At 41.4% G+C, this 18,089-nt stretch overlaps 1 protein-coding gene across 4 annotated transcripts in view; it reads left to right on the top strand.

The window, feature by feature from the left end:
• Positions 1 to 17,750, top strand: part of Usp46 (ubiquitin specific peptidase 46) — a 70,050-nt gene extending 52,300 nt beyond the window's left edge. For 2 of the 4 annotated variants that reach the window (XM_027942573.2, XM_027942582.2), the window contains 3 exons: positions 1,941 to 2,138; positions 6,183 to 6,261; positions 7,283 to 9,400. In XM_027942573.2, coding sequence (XP_027798374.1) covers positions 1,941 to 2,138; positions 6,183 to 6,261; positions 7,283 to 7,384 — 379 coding nt within the window. In that variant the 3' untranslated portion in view covers positions 7,385 to 9,400. Of the gene's footprint in view, positions 1 to 1,940; positions 2,139 to 6,182; positions 6,262 to 7,282; positions 9,401 to 17,623 lie in introns of those variants that run through there. The other 2 variants (XM_027942590.3, XM_071614277.1) reach the window with 2 other exon arrangements.
• The last annotated feature ends 339 nt before the right edge of the window (positions 17,751 to 18,089 follow it).

The following is an 18,089-nucleotide window of genomic DNA, read 5'->3' as shown; positions in this document are numbered from 1 at the left end:
ACAGAGCTAGGCGGTAAGAAAGTTATTGTGTTCTTAATTGATATAGAACCCAGAGCTCCCTGTCTTTTTGCTAGCACCTGACAGTTACAGTTTCTGGACACTCTGTGATAACCGTTTGTTCCTCCTTATCTGCCCCCAGAAGCCAAGATGCTCAGTGTTTTAGTCATCCCATGAAGCCTTACTGCAAGTTAAATTTTATTATTATTATTATTTCTTCCTGCTGGTTCTGGAGTTTCCAAGGTAGCTCACACATGCTCAATACTTCTGTTTAAAACCCTTGAGGGTCTGGATCAAGACTGAAATAATTTTTTTCTACCAGACTCCTTAGCCGTCCACCCCAGATATGAACATCTTTCCTCATTTCAACAAAACTTACAAAAGGCCCATCAGTGTCTCGGGCAGCAGTGGAGGTAGTAAGCAGATCTCTGTTAGTGGACAGGGAGCTTGTCTCTGCTTCCCATCTTCTTGGTCTTCTAAGGCAGATGGCATGAAGAAGATTGCTGTTCAGCCCTGCAGGGTTTTTTAAATTTGTTTTTTAATACTTATTTTTTTTTTTTTAGCTGTAGGTTGACCTTTATTTTATTTTTATGTGGTGCTGAGGATCAAACCCAGTGCCTCACGCCAGCTAGGCAAGCACTCTTCCTCTGAGCCACAACCCCAGCCCCTCTTTATTTGTTTTACTAGTAATTGGACCCAGGGACTCTACTACTGAGCTACATCCCTAACCCTTTTTACTTAATTTTTTTTATTTTGAGACTGGGCCTTACTAAGTTGCGTAGGACTTCACTAAGTTGCCGAGGCTGGCCTGGAACTTGCAATATTGCCTCTGCCTCTTGAGTTCCTGGGATTACATGCATGTGCCACCATGCTCAGGAGCCCTGGAGGTTTGATGCATTAAAATGTCACATGTTCCTATAAAAGAGGGGGTTCCCCATAATTCTTTGACTGATGTTTTTATTTTGCTTCTTTTTATGAACAAGTTTTAACTTAACTGATTCCTCAGACTCAATTTCTTCTTTTCAAACAATATGCATTGAAAATGTGCAACGCTGAGCAGCACTGACACTGACTCAGCACACTCACGACATGGGGGACCTGGGAGGTAACCAAGCTCCTCCCTTCCAGCAGTGCTGTCTGTTAAGCTATTACTGCTGTGATCATTGAGGAACGCTAATGATCATCCCATGAGAAAAGGCTTTCTGTGTTTATGTGAGTGTGGGACACGCTGCTTCAAACAAACCAGAATAGTTCCTTCATTGCAGTAAAAAACTCAAAACTTCAGTGTGCTAATGCATATGGAAGACTTTGAAATAGGAAGCATCCCTGTCCAAACATAGCCATAGGAAACTCCACTGTTCTCTGGAGCCCAGTTTGGGAAATGTACCCCTGAGGCAACGCCTGCATTATAGGTGAGGAAACCGAGAACCACAAAAGGGGTCTGATTTGCCAGATGACAGGAGAAAGGGGTAGGTATAAGCCCAGGCCCCCTCGTGTCTAACACCAGGAGTGTGTGCCCGAGCATCTTCTGCAGGTTCTCTGGAGTTTGGTCTGCATCCTCCCACCTTGTCCTCTTCCCAGCTTCCTTTTCTCAAAAGCTCTCAGCCTTCCTGTCCATATCTCAGGGATGGATTGTCCAAATACATTCTACTCTGGGAGGCAGAGGACAGTGACGGAGCAATTGCACGTGTGTTTTTATTAGTACACAAATTCAGAAGCATCTACTTTGACCAAACAGAGACACACGTTGTGATGTTGCTCCAGTTAGCCGAGGATCAGCATTAGTCAGTCTCTATAAGCCGGAATCCTTTTCTTCCTGTGAGCTGTTTGGTTATTGGCCAGTTTGAAATGTGCTAGAATCCTTCCTACTCACGTTTGTGAGGCGACAGCGTGTTCTCGTTCCCTAAACAGTTATTGGGTGCAACTGGTTTTCTGTTTCTTAGGATGAGGGTAAAAAAACTGCCCATGATTCTGGCCCTGCACCTGAAGCGGTTCAAGTACATGGAGCAGCTCCATAGGTACACCAAGCTGTCTTACCGGGTGGTCTTCCCTCTGGAACTCCGGCTCTTTAACACCTCCAGCGATGCCGTGAACCTGGACCGCATGTATGACCTGGTGGCTGTGGTCGTTCACTGCGGCAGGTAAAGGTGGGCTAGGAAGCGGGTACACATGATAACACAGGGGTTTGTCACCAAAACAGGCCCAGGCACCTCTGACTGGGCTGTAATACTCAGCACTTTTGGGAATGTCATCCATACTCTCATTGATCACCTCAAAAAAAAAAGAATACACGTTTGTGTCATTTAACAGTGGGAATGTGTACTAAGAAATGGCTCATCATTGTGTGAACATCGTAGAGTGTACTCCTAAAACTAAGGCTGTGACATTGCTTTACATTGTTACAGGCAATGTAATCTTCATTCTTCACTATCCCCCCACCGTCCCACTATGGATCAGAGAAAACATTTGGCTTTTGGTGTTTTGGGATTGGCTTATTTCACTTAGCTTGATATTCTCTAGTTCCATTCATTTACCTGCAAGTGCCATAATTTCATTCTTCTTTAAGGCCAATTAATATTCCATTGTGTATATATACAATGTTTTCTTTATCCATTCCCTTGTCGAAGGGCATCTAGCTTGGTTCCATAGTTTAGCTATTGTGAATTGAGCTGCTATAATCATTGATGTGGTTGCACCAGTATAATATGCTGATTTTAAGTCCTTTTGGTATAAACTTAGGAGTGGGATAGCTGGTCAAATGGAGGTTTCATTCCAAGTTTTCTGATGAATCTCCGTACTGCTTTCCATGGTGATTGCACCAATTTGCAGTCCCACCAGGAATGTATGAATGTACCTTTTTCCCCACATCCTCACCAACACTTATTATTGCTTGTATTCTTCATAATTCAGGCAATGTAATCTTAAGGGACTATTGTTGTATGTGTGGTGTGTCACTAGCTGACATATCACGTGGTACCTGACTCTATTAACATCCTATAGGTATACATAAATAGGATCACAAAAATGATAATTCAGTTGTTCTATAATAAAGGATATAATTAATAAATCTTCATTGGTAACAATGATACTTAATATAAATTGAAAATAAAATGGAAAAATAAAATTTATGCTATGATTTTAATTTTTAAGAAGCTAGATTACATCTGCTGCATGATCTCAAAAGTTCTTTTAAAATATAGAAATAAAGACTGGAAGCAAGAGGACAGATTTAATAATTTTGTGGTATTTGGAGTGATTAAAATTCTATTCTTAAAAATGTTCTTTAGGCAATGTTAAGACTTTCCCCACATTCTGTAGTAAGAGTACAATCAGAGAACGGAGAGAGAAGGCTTCTAGAAATGGAAAAGTAAAGTGTTTAGATGAAGGTTTTTTCAGGCAAATATTTTTTATCTTATAATTTGGTATAAGCACAGAAAAGTATATTGAAAGCCCCTCCCCCCATCCCGTTTGCCATCTCTTTATTTTGGGGAGTGTCCTAGAGCCAATCTTCTCTCCATCCGCCTAGGTAGTAAGTCGTGAGCAAACCATTTCCAAGAGGAGACTGTTGCAGTGTGGGGAATGGGCTGGTCCATTTTTCACTGTTAGGGTGAGTGGGCTCAGAGAGTGTAGCGTTGTATATGATGTGCCCTGTTTTTTTTTTTTTTTCTGAGTATATTAACTTCAAGTCACTGTATATTTTTTTCTTATGTCTTATGTGTCTTATGTAAGTTATATTTATTGACGGTTATGAACCAGCTTTGTGTTCTCCTGAAGAATAGCTCTAGCATCTGTTCTTCTAAAGAACAAAGACTCTACATTGTGGAGAGCTGAGGGAGGTCTTGGAGCAGGTGGAGCATGATGGGGGTGGACATTGTGGTGACGACAGTGTGGACCTTCAAGTTGTGCTAGGGAGGCTGGAGAAACGAGCATTCAGATGTGCAGGGCACACGAGCACGTTCAGTTTGGATCTCTGTGGGTACCCAGTGCTGATCCCTGGGAGCACTGGCGAGAGCAAGTCAGAGGCCCATGGAGGGCTTGGGGGACCTGTGGGAAGTTGGGTTCTGGAATCATCCCTGTCTGTAATGGGGATACGAAGATCATAGCAGCCCTGGCAGCAAGGGGAGTTGGTACCAAGTTACACATGCTACCCACTAGGATGCTTTAAACTCCTTCCCTGAGGCAAGCTCCTCCCCGCACACAGAGCAGGGCTGGCCTCACATGGGAAGTGTGTGACTTCCTGGGGTTTGAGCTGCTGCTGTGTGGGTTCCATGCCAGGATCTGAAGACTGCACAGGAGCCTGCCCTCGTGAAGCATAGGGTCCGGGGGAAAGACAGATAACACAGAAGTAAGCCCACACCACCATAATAAAACTTCTGCCAGATAAAGTATGGTTTTGATTGGTGCTCTGAGGAGTAAGTAGGGAGATGAGGGCGGGTATTGCAAGGCACCTCTTTAGGTAAGGTGGTGGGTGACATTGATCTAGGAAGGTAACATTCAAGCACAGCCAAGGAGGGAATGGGCCAGGAATGCAATTGCGCAGGCCCAGATGAGAGAATAGGAGCCCAGTGCCCGCAGCTCAGAGGCAGAGGGAAGGAGTGTCCTGAGGAGGCCGAGAGAGACAGGAAGAATTGTTTGCAGAATTTTTGTGTTTCAAGAAGTGGAGGGATTCAGCTTTTCAACTTCAGTGGTGCATTAAAAAACAACTCTAGATTTAGAATGAAAATCCCCTTAGAATGCAAATCTCATGTAACAACACAGTAGCAGTTGTTCTTTGTACTCCTTCCACAGTGCAAAACTCCACCCTTTCTATCTTAACACTCATTATCATGTATTATGGTTCCTCAGCATCTTTCTAAGACTTAAATCAGATCATCCTGCTCCTCAGAATTGCTGGGTGTCTTCCTGACTCCTGCAGCCCGGATTCTGCACTCTTAGCCATGAGGCCCCATGCTTTCTGCACCACTGCCCTTCTGCCCCTCTCTGGTTGTCTCCCCTGTGTCCTCCTGGGCCTCACTTGGCTCCAGCTGCTAGGTTTCCAGGCTCTTCCTGAACACGCCATGGCTAACTCTGCCCCAGGGCTTTGCACTTGGTATTTCCCAGTCTTGAAACTTCCATCACTAGTTGCATGACTGCTCTCCCCCCATGTCCCCATGTCCTTCAGGAAAATTTGCTTCTGCTCAAATCTCACATTATCAGAGAGACCTCCTTTCACTGCTCTTTATCAAGTAACGCCTGCCCCTCAGTCCTCACTGTCCTGTTACCCCACTGACTCTTCCTCGTGGCACTTGTCACCACTTGATATGTATTAACTGTTGGTTGGTTTATTGCCTACCCAGCCCACACCCAGTGCCTCAGTCCCTTTAGTGCTGCTCTAACAGCATCACATACTGGGGAGTTTAAGTGAGTAGAGGTTTATTTGGCTCATGGCTCCGGAGGCTGGGGAGTCCAAGGCCAGGGGCTTCATTCTGTGAGGGCCTTCTTGCCATCCTACATGGCAGAAGACATCACCTAGAGAGGAGGGCAAGAGGGAGAGAAGGGGCTGATCTCGTTTTCATAGCAAACTGCTCTCGCGATAGCAGCACCAATTACCTTTAAAGATCCCACCTCTCAACTCTTGTTGCATTGGAGGTTAAGTGTCTAATAGGACCTTTAGGAGACACATTCAAACCCTAGCACCAAGTCCCAAGAAAGTGGGACTTTGTGTTGATCACTGTTTTTCTCCCTGACAGCCAGAACAGGGCCTGGCACACAGCAGGTAGACAGGAACTCTTTGTTAATACTTGCAGATCTGAAAGCCTGTTTCCCCACTGGAATCTTAAGTCCTTAGAGCATATTCCCTTTGTGCATTTTGGTATTTCCCTACCAGGTGCTCCTCTATGAATTGTGGGTATAGACAAAGCTATACTTTGTTCTTTTTGTTACTATTATTATTTAAGGTGGGGACTGGCTATATTACCCAGGCCAGCCTCAACTTCCTGGCCCCAAGCAGCCCTCCTGTCTCAGCCTCCTGCATAGCTGGGACTGTAGGTGCCTGCCACTGAGCCTGGCTGTACCAAGTTCTTTATCCTGATGGCCTTAGTTGTTTTTTTTTTCCCCCCTAAGACACTGCTCATAAAGAGCAAAGTAGAGTTTTATAAAGAAATAAACGTTTACCTCGTGACTTTCTTTCATTTGTTCTTTTCCAGTGGACCTAATCGTGGGCATTATATTACTATTGTGAAAAGTCATGGCTTCTGGCTTTTGTTTGATGACGACATTGTAGAGGTTAGTATGCGGATTGTTCTCCAGTAGGCAAAGGGTACAGATGGGACTTTGGGGGGATGTGCATGTGTGGGTGTTTTCTAAAATAGGCCCGTTTTCCCATAATCTGACTTGAAAACTTAAATTTCTTTTAAAACTAACTTTTGCTGATCCCCATGCTCCATGGAAAGGGAGGGGAATATGGACAATGCACTTGTTACTATTGTGTTCTTATTACCTGATGCCACAGACATGGCATCTCTCCCTGTGTGTGTCAACATAAGTCACAAGGATGTGTGCTTCTTGTTTCCTACCATGTCTAAATTCCTTTCAGGTACAGAGCAAATAATAGACTTCAGAGTTCTATTAAAATTCTTTTTTTTTTAATAAAAAAAATTTCTTATTTTGATTATTGTTTAAAATATGTGTGATATTTTTCAGTCTGTTGGATCTGGAAATCTATATTACAGCAAAGCATTTCATATATTGATTTTGTTGATTTTGAACTCTACATTTAAGGACATGGTCTGTTTTAACCCACTAGGGTAACTTTTGAGTAAGTTACACTGAAAGAAATTAACTCTGGTGGTCTGAATGAAATAAAGTTACTCTCAGATCCTTCAATTTACCAGCTGAAAGACAGAACCCCTGGTTTCTTCAAAGGGTGTTTGTGTATATTTGATGATGAATGAATAGGTGACTTTCTTCTTTAGTGATTTCTAATTTGTGAATATGTCCTTCTGTCTGTGGAATTATCCATTGGTTATCAAAAGTTCCACACTGGATCACAAATTCAAAGCCAGCCTTAGCAACTTAGCAAGGCCCTAAGCATCTTGGCAAGACCTTGTCTCAAAACTATAAAAAGAACTGGGGATGTGGCTCAGTAGTTAAGTACCTTTGGGTTCAATCCCTGGTACCAAAATGTATCAAATTGTGATTTTATAACAACTTGTGACTCTTGCATTTTTCTGTATGTTCCATTAGTGTTTCTTTGCTCAGAAATCAAGGTAAATAATTGTATTGTTTTATTTTTCCTTTGTTGCAGAAAATAGATGCTCAAGCTATTGAAGAATTCTATGGCCTGACGTCAGATATATCAAAAAATTCAGAATCTGGATATATTTTATTCTATCAGTCAAGAGAATAAACTTAAAGAACTGTGGGACTAATTCAAGCAGGGGAAACTGTTCAAAGCACTATTACCCATTTCCCCTGCAGACCTCCTCCTTCCCCAGCAGCCCACTAATGTCACCACTCAGTGATCTGGCTGTGTTAAACTTTCTCCTTTTTTTTTTTTTTTTACATGCAGCACTACTCTTGGTTTTATTTTGGTCTGAGGTAGAGTTAACTGCAATCAGATTGAAGTAAGATTTATATGAATAACAGTTGCTAATTTTAGGTTTGGGTGAGTGCTAAGCCACTCAGCTATGTCTGCTGAGTTACAGTGGCATTTCCTATGAATGCCATGGTCTATTTTCAGTGTTTGCTAAACTTCCTAAATGGCTTCTGGGGTTTCCTTCCAATGCATTCCTTTAACTTGTCCCTGGAAGCATTGCTACTACCCCTTTCTAGCTTATCTGCCTCTTTTCTGACAGAAGGACAGAAGAATTGGGTAGATGTTCACCTTTTAGGGCTGCAACTATAGCTTTAAGTTCGTACAAGTGGAATTGTTTAAATGTTTAAAAGTGAGTAACCTCGATACTAAAAATCATCCTCCCCGTGGCACAGGGTGACGAGGAGCTGTTCATGGTGGCTAGTGTCTGCACTGGGCTGTGCTGACCTAGCTGTCAGAATTCCAGGGGCTAAGCAGTTCTGGAGCTCAGGGCAGGCAAAGCCAAGAGGAAGGAGTTTTTGTGGACAGTGAAAAGTTGCTTTTCTTAATCTTTCTACCAAAACCAAGTTTCAGGAAAATAACTCAATGCTGTTAATTTTTAGTGACACTTTTCTAAGGTCCTGTGAGTCGTATTTATCCTGTACCTGGCACTGCTAAGGTTTTCAAGCTCTCTTTCCAACCCTGCTGGTGTTTCGTAGTCTGTGATCTCAAGGCTGAGACACCCCGTTGACTGCTTCTGGCACATCTCTCCTTAGCCAGCCAGCTGGTCAGCACCAACGTCCTTCCGTATCTGGAGTAACAACAGCACTACACCTTCACAACCATGAGCCGCACTGTACAGCTTAATTTTTTAAAAAACATATTCTGTCTGTTTACTGAGGCACTGGCAATCCCAGGGCAGAAACAGAGAATCCTCCTGGAGGGAATGCTGGAGTTAGCTGAGGTATGAGGTGGGTCCACGGACGTGTTAGTGGGCAGGTGGAGGAATGGACAAGATGGCGGCGGTTTCTTTGGCTCAGACTCCTAGAATGCTTGACAAGACAGAGATTTTTGGAAGAACCTCATCTCACTATAGTTACTTTTACTTTTCACTTGTTATGTATTTATTAGAGCATTTGAGTATTGGTACCTTTTATTAAAAGGGTCAATTTGGTGTTTTTGCTGTTGGACTGGTTTTTGGTTTCCTACAAATACCATGAGTCAGAAATCACGACTTCCTTTGGGAAGTCAGTTGACTTCCATACACTTTAATATACTGTGAACATGTTATTTTGTTACCTAATCCGTCTGAGAACAAACATGCAAACTCTTGGCATAATGTGAACTAAATCTGAAATTGAAAATGTTAGTGGCCATTTTGCAACAATGAAGAGGATAGCACTTTATCTAGATGAAAACTGGATTTCTTATTTTTGAAATATCTTGAACTGTTTATTGCTCAAAACTTAAGCATGCCAACACTTCATTTGTTCATGCTTGAAGTGAAATGTTTTACTCTTCACTGGAGAAGACAAAACAGGGTGATCTTCATGTTATTGTTTTATACAAGTGATGAAAATGTACCTTGCCTTGATTAGAGGCAAATTCATGTTTATAAATATTTTGTCTTTTCTTTTCCTCCATGAAACATATGCGGTAATCACTTACCTGGGAGGTGAGTTAAGAAGAGGCTCTTTCCAATTGAAGGTGATTGATATAGGGAAAAGTTTGTACTATAGATAGTCCATATACTTGATTGCAAGTTACAAAGTTTAAGAAAATGATGGTTGACCTCTAATATTTGGAAGTGATTTCGTAAGAAAAAAACTATTAAAATTACCTTTGAAACAACTCTCGAATCCACTTTATTAAGCAAAAATGTTTCAATTGGAATGCTACAGGAGTAATAAAGAGTATGACTATAGGCTCAGTACATTTATCACTTTTTTAATCTGTAAAGAATTTTTCCTAGTTATTTAATTGGAGTGATTGCTTTGAATAGACAAAGTCAGTTATAATTCAGTATTCATGAATACATTTTGGGAATTAAAGTATGGAAACTATTGCACAGACATTTGGATGGTTGTGTGATACAGAAAAGAGGATCGGAAGGAGACAAAACACACTCTTCTATCAACACTCCATCAGTTTCTCAAAATTTAGAGTTCTCTGGTAATTCCTCACCTCTTCCTCTTCAATAAACGAAACAAAAACTAGGCAGCTACATCCCCCCCACCACCCCAATCATTTTTCTTTATGTAAAGACAATAGCATGCAAACACTTTGTTATTTTTTATCCCCTCATTCCAGGCATAATGCAGAGAATGGTGTGGGATGCGTGAGACCATTCCAAGGTCACAGTGATAGCACAAAGGCTCAGCAATATTCCCTCCATGGCCAGGGTTTTTGTGTGTCCTCTTTCAGCAGGAGTGAGTAGGCCTGCTGCATTTCTCTAGCTGCTGGGTGTCTAAACATAAGTTACAGTGTTTTACACTTAAAAAAAAAAAAAAAGAACTATTTGTTTTATTGGTTACTTACTAGTTTAGTGCGTAGATTATGGTACAGTATGCTAAAGTCTTTTTTTAAAAAGCAAATTTTGGTAAAATGCTGACATCCAGTCCCGTTCTGTTGCTGCGTCTTCTGTTCCAAGGCAATGAGAAGTGGACTGACGTGGAGTGCAAGGAACATGATCAGGGCGTTAGTTGAATAGGAAGCCAGTCATTTGGTTTTGTGGCCTGGTATATTTTGCTTTTAAGCTGAAATGGAAAAAATGATGGAAACAGTCCTATGCATTTATTTTCATGAATACCCTTAGTTTCATGGACAGCCTAACAGAGAACTGTGTTCTAACTGGCACTTAGGACTTATTTTAGATATTGGAGTGTAGCTTTATTACAGATGGATTTTATCTTTAAACATTGCATTTTGATCAACTTTGTATATTCATGTGTATTAAAATACTGTGCACAAAATGTTTTGCCCTCGTTTGCTATTATATGGTCAAGGCATTTTTCAGCACTATTGTGATTAACTCATGTAAATGGCATGGGTCAGAGAAAACTATTTCCTATTTTTCTGCCTAATTAAATTTCTGTTTTCTAGTATTACATTAATTTATTTTTGGCTCCTATTTCTGTATAACCAAAATAGTTACTGTATTTGTGTGGCATTCACTTGATTTTGTTGCTTAAAAAGAAAAGAAAGTCTTGTCGTGTTTGTTTAAAATAATCTGTACCTTTGTTTCTTTTTTTTTTATGTAACCAATTTAAGCACTTTAAGCAATAATGTCAATCTCGTGAGATTTCAATCAGTTTAACACCCTGCCTCTAAAACTGTTTGCAAAAGAATAAATAAATAAATAAAATAGGAATTCTCTTCCTAGAGAATGACATCTGGGTACTGTTACACACGTGGACCTGAAGTCCCTTTTACCAGGTGAGAATCAGTGACATATCTTGCGTCCAGGGATTCATTCCAAACTTGATTTTCAAACAGTGGAAATGTAAAGAAGAGTCTGGTCACTGTGGTAGATAAAGGCAGTGCTACTGTCAAGGCTGAGAAAAATCAATGTTCTGGAAATAATGCACCGTGTTTTGAGTGAGAAAGATCAACAGAATTAATCTAGAAACTGACATCTGGGGGATGGCACATGGAGAAAAATCAGTGTATAGAATTCAGGGGTAGCTAATTAGACATCACAGTGGATTTTTTGAGATTTTATGTTATGAAATGAAAGAGCCATTCCTGAGGTAAGAAAGTAGCTTCGGCCCTGGGGTTCTATCAACCTCTGGTTTCTAGGCAGGAGTAGGGTGTGGCCCTGGGCCTGGGCTGCTTGGCCTGGGAGCTGTGGGAACCCCGAGCTGCATGCATACCACTGCCTACCCAGAAGGCCGCATGTTCAGGTCCCTGCCTGGTGGTCTCAGAGTGCAGCCTGGGGCGGGGGGGTTTCTATTCCCAGGGGTGCATGCGTGGACTGGAGGTTGTTATCTGGATACCTGCTTGGACCCAATTATGGAGGTACAACCCCACAGGCCAAGAGCAGGGACTATGCCGTTAAGTGGTAGGTTTCCTGGTTCCTGCCTGTCCTCTTTACAGGTGACATAGTTGAACTTGACTGAGCAGTAGCAGACACTTTGGGGAAAGTCTGCCAGGAAGGCCAAAGGAGAAGACCTTGGGACTGTACTTTTTTAGGCTTCATTTTCTCCACTGGTCAAATGGCATTTATAGAAAGGCCTGTCACCCCCAAGGCACCAAGGTAAAAGTGGTGTTCTTACACAGAACCTCTACCTTTCTTCCTTAGGGCCCCACTTTGTTCCCTGCGTGCTTTTTGTCTGTGCTAGCCTGCCTTCTAGCCCCTTCTATGGATGATGCAATTTTTAAATCAAGGGATAAATCCATTAGGTTGCAGCACTAGACTGAGAGCTTTACTTTTTAATTCATATGATAAAGGAACCAGTATGTTAACGACCTTAACCATAGATTTTATGAATCAAATATGTCATTTCTAACAAATTGTTTACTACCAAGTAATTAGAACATATTCAGACTTCCAAAATAAATCAGGGCCTGAGAGTCTTAAAGCTATGTGTCTGGTGATTTTACTGGCTTAACCACCTGTGTTTGCATTTTTAAGTGCCCATTTGATTTAAGGTGCTTTGAACCAAACATGAGGACCTTACAAGGAAATAAAAGATAACTTCTTTGTGGTTATAAGAGACCGGAGTCAGAAATGACATTGGATTTTGTAAAAAAAGAAAAAAAAAGATTTCTAATTTTGTGTCCATTTCCCATGTGATTATAATAAAGTATTTAGTCACAACTTTGGGATGTCATATTCAAGTTATAAATTACACAGATACATCTTGCACTTTTTCCTCTCTCGACAGTGAGCATATAGGCTGTATGGAAGGTGGCATGGAATTCCACAGAAGCTCTTCATGAGAAAGGAGGTTGGCAAATGTAGGTTGCAGTCCTGTTTTGTCCCCACCTCTTCATGACAGGGGGCTTGTGGATGAAAACTAAGACTTGGATCTGACTTGGCTGGAAGCAAAGTAATTTGATGGTTGAAGTTTTGTAACCAAGTCCTGTGAGCCAATTCAACTGTAATCATATTTCAGAGTCTTTCTTAATGGAACTTGCCAGAGAGAACTTTGTGTGCTGAGACAACTAAAAATAAACAAGAAAAATTTCAGAGTGAGCCTTGATACCTCACAGCACACGAGGTCTCTGCACTTCAGAGTTCATCTCCAGGTTGAGAGTTGCTGTCTTTCCAATCCGAGGAGATTAGATTTTGTTTGTTATTTCATGAGTTAGGAAACCTGAGTGAAAAAGAGACTATTGGCCTTGCCCTCTTTCATAGAATAAATTGTTGAAATGCCTTAAAAAGAAATTGCTTCTGCATATTTTTCTGTCTGGTACCTCAAAGTCCAGAGAACAATACAGCTATATCAGCAGCCTGTATTGTTATCTGTGTCAACTTGGGCATAGGAGGCTATGTGGAAGGAAGGGTGAAGGCTATAAGTTCCAGGATGTTCATTATTTGACCTGGATTTTAAGCCACATATCATCTGAAGAATCTAATGGTTTATGAAATCTGAATTTGCTATAAAACCTGCTGTCAGATGAGAACTTGGACAGAATGTAGAAGAAAAGGGGGGCATGAATCTCAGAGGGACAAGTGGAAGACAATGACTTGAAGACTTCCCACTTAGCTTCTAGCCTTGGGTATCGTTGCAACAGCTGGTCCTGTCTGTGCATTTGACCTTCAGGGCAAGATGGGACTTAGGCCAACCCCATAAATATACCCCCAGCTGATAAGAAACCTACAGATTCTTTTAAAACTTTTTAAATTGGTGCATTATAATTATCCATATCGTTGGGATTTATTGTTATATATGCCTACGTGCGTGCAATATAATTTGGTCAGTTTCATTTCCGGTCTCCATTGTCTTTCCTTGCCTTCTCCTTCCCTGATTTCCTTCCTCTATTTTACTGGTCTCCCTTCTATTTTGCAACCTGCAGATTCTGTGCCCTTTCTGTTGTTGCCCTGACCTTGATCTCTGATAGAATTTTAGACACCTTCAGTATAGGTGGACATAATGCTGGGGTAGAATGCTAACAGGTGGCATTTGGTGAAGGGGCCCTTCTTCCCAGGACCTCAAGGGAGATTCAGACACAACTGCAAAACAAAGATAAGCTTGCAATCGCTAGTTATTGGAATCATCCAGAACTCCTGGGGTACCACACTGCACTGCTTTATCTGTTCCCATAACATCTCCCAGGCATGAAAGACAAGGCTGAAGAGAGGTGAGAAAAGGAAAAACTGCCTACAGCCTGAGCCAGCTGCTGTGACCTTGTTTTTGCCTATGTGTCAGGAACTTAGATGCTGTCAGGAACCGCCTGGCGCTCAGAGCTGGTCCATGGGTTTTCTTGCTCGACATAATCTCACAAAACACCAGCCTCAGACAAGGTCATGCTGTGACCATGATGAAATGAGACAAAAAAACATGTCCACTCCATAATCTTATCGACACATAGGCAAAAACAAGGTCACAGTATGAACCACAAGATCCAAACATGCCCCCACCCCGCCCCGCCCAGTTTGCAGTCTGAGTGTTGCTGTTTGACCAACTGCCACTTTAGCTTCACCCTCATCTGGCAGGTGAATTCAGGAAGATCCCCAAGCAGAATTATCCCTGCTGCCTGACAGCTAGTCCTGGGCAGGGCCCTGCACCTGGACCGCTCCCTCCTCCAACCAAAGCTCCAGTCCTCTAAGTTCTAAAACCCTGTCACTGAGATGCCTCACTGTTGGTGATGTGTGGCCTCTGGTTGCAATGAACACATTCAACAGTCTATTCACTGTAGGTGTGTTCCTGGTGGTTCCTGGGTAGAAGGGAAAAGGCCTTACACATAAAAACACGTTTTGTAATGAGTGTCTTGATGCCTAAAACTGATCGACAGCAATGCCTACCCAAGGGGTTGGTAGTGTTGGTCTGGAAGCCAAGAGAGGCTTCCAACTTTGGGGAAGTTGGACTTCTGTTTCCACTAACCAATTAAATAAGGTCTGTAATGTATGGAAGCTGTCAGGAAGCACAATGGGCAGGCCACGTGGTAACCATGGACGCAGCATGATGAGAATGATAGGTTTTGTTTGCTGCTGTAGATTCCTGGTACCTCCACACCTACCTGTAGAAACCTGTGACTCAAGTGTGTCTGTCTCCAGAGCCCTTGAATCCATCAAGGTGTTAGGACTCCCATTCAAGGCAGGTTGGAGCTCTATCCATATGGAGAGTTCAGTCTATTTCAGAATTCTGAGGAAGTCCAAGTTCTTCTGGATCTTGCTATGTGTGCTGAAAAACTTCAGAATCCTCGGGCTAGGGGTGGAAAGAGGGACAGTGAGAGGTGAAGAAGACAGGTGGCTGCAGAGGTGACTGAGGACACAAGTACAGGGTCTGGTGCCCTCTAGTGGAAATGACCTAAAAACACCCCCCGATTTTTCTCCTGTACAAATCTGCCACCTGCAACACCAAAAAGACCTCAAATAACTCAGTCAATAAATGAGCAAAGGAACTGAACAGGCACTTCACAGAAGAAGAAATATGAACGGTCAATAAATATATAACAAAATGTTCAACATCTCTAGCAATCAGAGAAATGAAAACTAAAACTGTACTGAGATTTCATCTCACTCCAGTCAGAATGGCAATTATCAAGAACACAAGGAACAACAAATGCTGGTCCTTGAGGGTTCATTCATACGTTGCTGGTGGGACTGCAAAACTTGGAATGGAAGCACCATTTGACCTAGTTATCTCAGTCCTTGGTATATGCTCAAAGGACTTAAAATCAATATACTACAGTGATGCAGCCACAACGATTTTGCGGGTGGGGAGGGTGGGGAGGGTGGGGTGGGGGAGTCCCAGGCATTGAACTCAGGGGCACTCAGCCACTGAGCCACATCCCCAGCCCTATTTTGTATTTTATTTAGAGACAGGGTCTCACTGAGTTGCTTAGTGCCTTGCTTTTGCTGAGTCTGGCTTTGAACTCATGATTCTCCTGTCTCAGCCTCCCTAGCCACTGGGATTATAGGCATGCACCACCATGCCCAGCCACATCAATGTTTTAATAGGTCAACTTACAATAGCTAAGCTGTGGAACCAACCTAGGTATCCTTCAACAGATGAATGGATAAAGAAACTGTGGTATATGCAATAGATTATCACTCAGCCATAAAAAGAATGACTTTATGACTTTTGCTAGATCCATTGATAGATCTGAGACTATTGTGCTAAGTGAAATAAGCCAACACCCCAAAACCAAAAGTCAAATGTACTCTCTGATATGTGGATGCTAACACACAAAAAGGTGTGTATGGGTGGGTGAAGAATAGAAGTTCACTGGATTAGACAAAGGGGAATGAAGGGAAAATGGGAATAGGAAAGACAGTAGAATGAATTGGACAGAACTTTCCTATGTACATAGATGAATACACAACCAGTGAAACTCCACATCATGTACAACCACAAAAATGGGATCCTAAATAGAATAAGTTATACTCCATGTATATATATTATGTCAAAATATACCCTATTGTCATATATTTCTAAAAAGAACAAAGTTTTAAAAATGGAAAAAACGGTTGTGCATATCTTGCTTTTATTTTATTTATATACCATTATTTACTCATGGTTTTTTTCTAAGGGGAGCTGGGGGGTCGGAGGAAAGTAGAACTGTATTTTTAAACTATTTTTCTTTTTTTAATTAGAGCATTATAGTTATACATAGTTGGGTTCACCTCAACAAATTCGTACACCCATGGAATTCAGTTTCACTTCCTGTTCCCCCCTCCCTCCCCGCTTCTCCCTCTTCCACTGACCTTCCTTTCCCTCTTCTATTGGTTCTTTCCACTTATACATAAAGGTGAAATTTCCTGTGGTATATTTATATGTGCACATAGCATGTTTTTTTAAAAATTCAATCTGCATTTCTTCCCCTTTACTCTCTCTCCTCTCTCCTTCTAAATATCCTTCTACTCTACTGATCTTTCCTATATCTTTATGATATCCAATCCTCCCCCTCCTTCTTTCCTTTATTTGGCTTTAGTTCTTGATACATATGAGAGAAAACATTTGACCCTCAAGTTTCTGAGACTGGTTTATTTCACTTAGCATGACATTTTCCATTTCCATTCATTTACCAGCAAATGCCATAATTTCATTTTTCTTTATGGCTGAATAAAACTCCATTGTGTATGTATACCACAATTACTTAATCCATTCATCTGTTAATGGACATCTGTTGATTCCATGGGTTTTTGTAAAAATAAAACAAAACCCCAAAACTTGCCAATGATTATCTTGAATCCAAGCCAAGGCTGAAGTCAAATGGTCCTTCATCGTTTTGTAAAATGGGTCAGTGGAACAATGGATCTTCAAAGGGGGTGAAGGAAATTATCCCCATGAAGAGTGTCCTGTTCACCTCTGAAGATTTGTGCCCAGAAAGTGTTGAGTGAATCAAATACACAATACAGGCATTGGCTACAGTGCAAGAACATACAACAGAAGACAGCTGACTCCAGCTTCTATTTAGCTTCTTCAGGTTGCAAAGTAGGATGGGAAGAAAGAAAAAGAAGGAAGGAAAGAAAATGACATCTTTGAGAAATTGATGGGAGGGTCTAAATCAAAGATCTGAAAACCCTACTTTCTTATTCTGGGAGGCATAGAGAGAGAGTCCACAGCAAGTCAGCTAAGGTGACAAAGCATAATTTTAGTTCTCATACTCCTACCCAAGAGCAAATATCTGGTTTTGTTTCTGTTATTCAAGTCTTGGTTACAATTCTTTGCAAGCTGTTAATTTTTGTCAACAAAAACTCTGAAGACATTTCCCAAAGTAATACAGAACAGGGGCTTATTTACCGTTTTAAATTTTTGGAAAATTAGTTTGCATTTTGGAGCACTCCCACATTATCTTGGCTAAAGACATTTATTTCAAGTTGTTTCTGCTAACTCCATACTAGAGGCCATATAATAGAACTTTATATTAAGCTCAGAATTTTTCTCTTCTCCATTTGCATAGGTGGGGGAGCTAAGTATTGGACCAAAAATCTACAGTGACATTCTGAGAACAGGAGCTGTGAAGAAGTGAATGATGGAAGTGTGAGAATATTCAATAAAGAAAATTTGCAAAGCAGAGCTGGAAGGAACAGGGAGAAATAACGTGTTATTCTTCCCCGGCATGACTTGTTAGTGAGCGACTTCTGTCACACCAAGATTTAGATGAGGCTGACTGATGGAATTTATTTTAAAAATAGATTTCAGGAAAGGCAGATATATTTTGTTTTTTTTTAAATCTTTTTTATTACAGGGAATTTTAAAACATGTGCCAGCGTGGAGAGAATATTGAGGAGTGACTCAGCTTCAGCATTAACTACGGCCCATCTTCTTTCAGGCTGATAGGATTTTCAGATAGAATTGGAAAGTTACACAAATAACAAGGTTTCTTCTTTCAACTATTCAGGATCCCTAAACCCATGAAGGATAAC

The sequence above is a fragment of the Marmota flaviventris genome, chromosome 7 (assembly GCF_047511675.1).
Source record: "Marmota flaviventris isolate mMarFla1 chromosome 7, mMarFla1.hap1, whole genome shotgun sequence".
Lineage (NCBI taxonomy): Eukaryota > Metazoa > Chordata > Mammalia > Rodentia > Sciuridae > Marmota > Marmota flaviventris.
The sequence above is the reverse complement of the archived record's forward strand: the minus strand, read 5'-3'. Positions and strand labels throughout refer to the sequence as shown.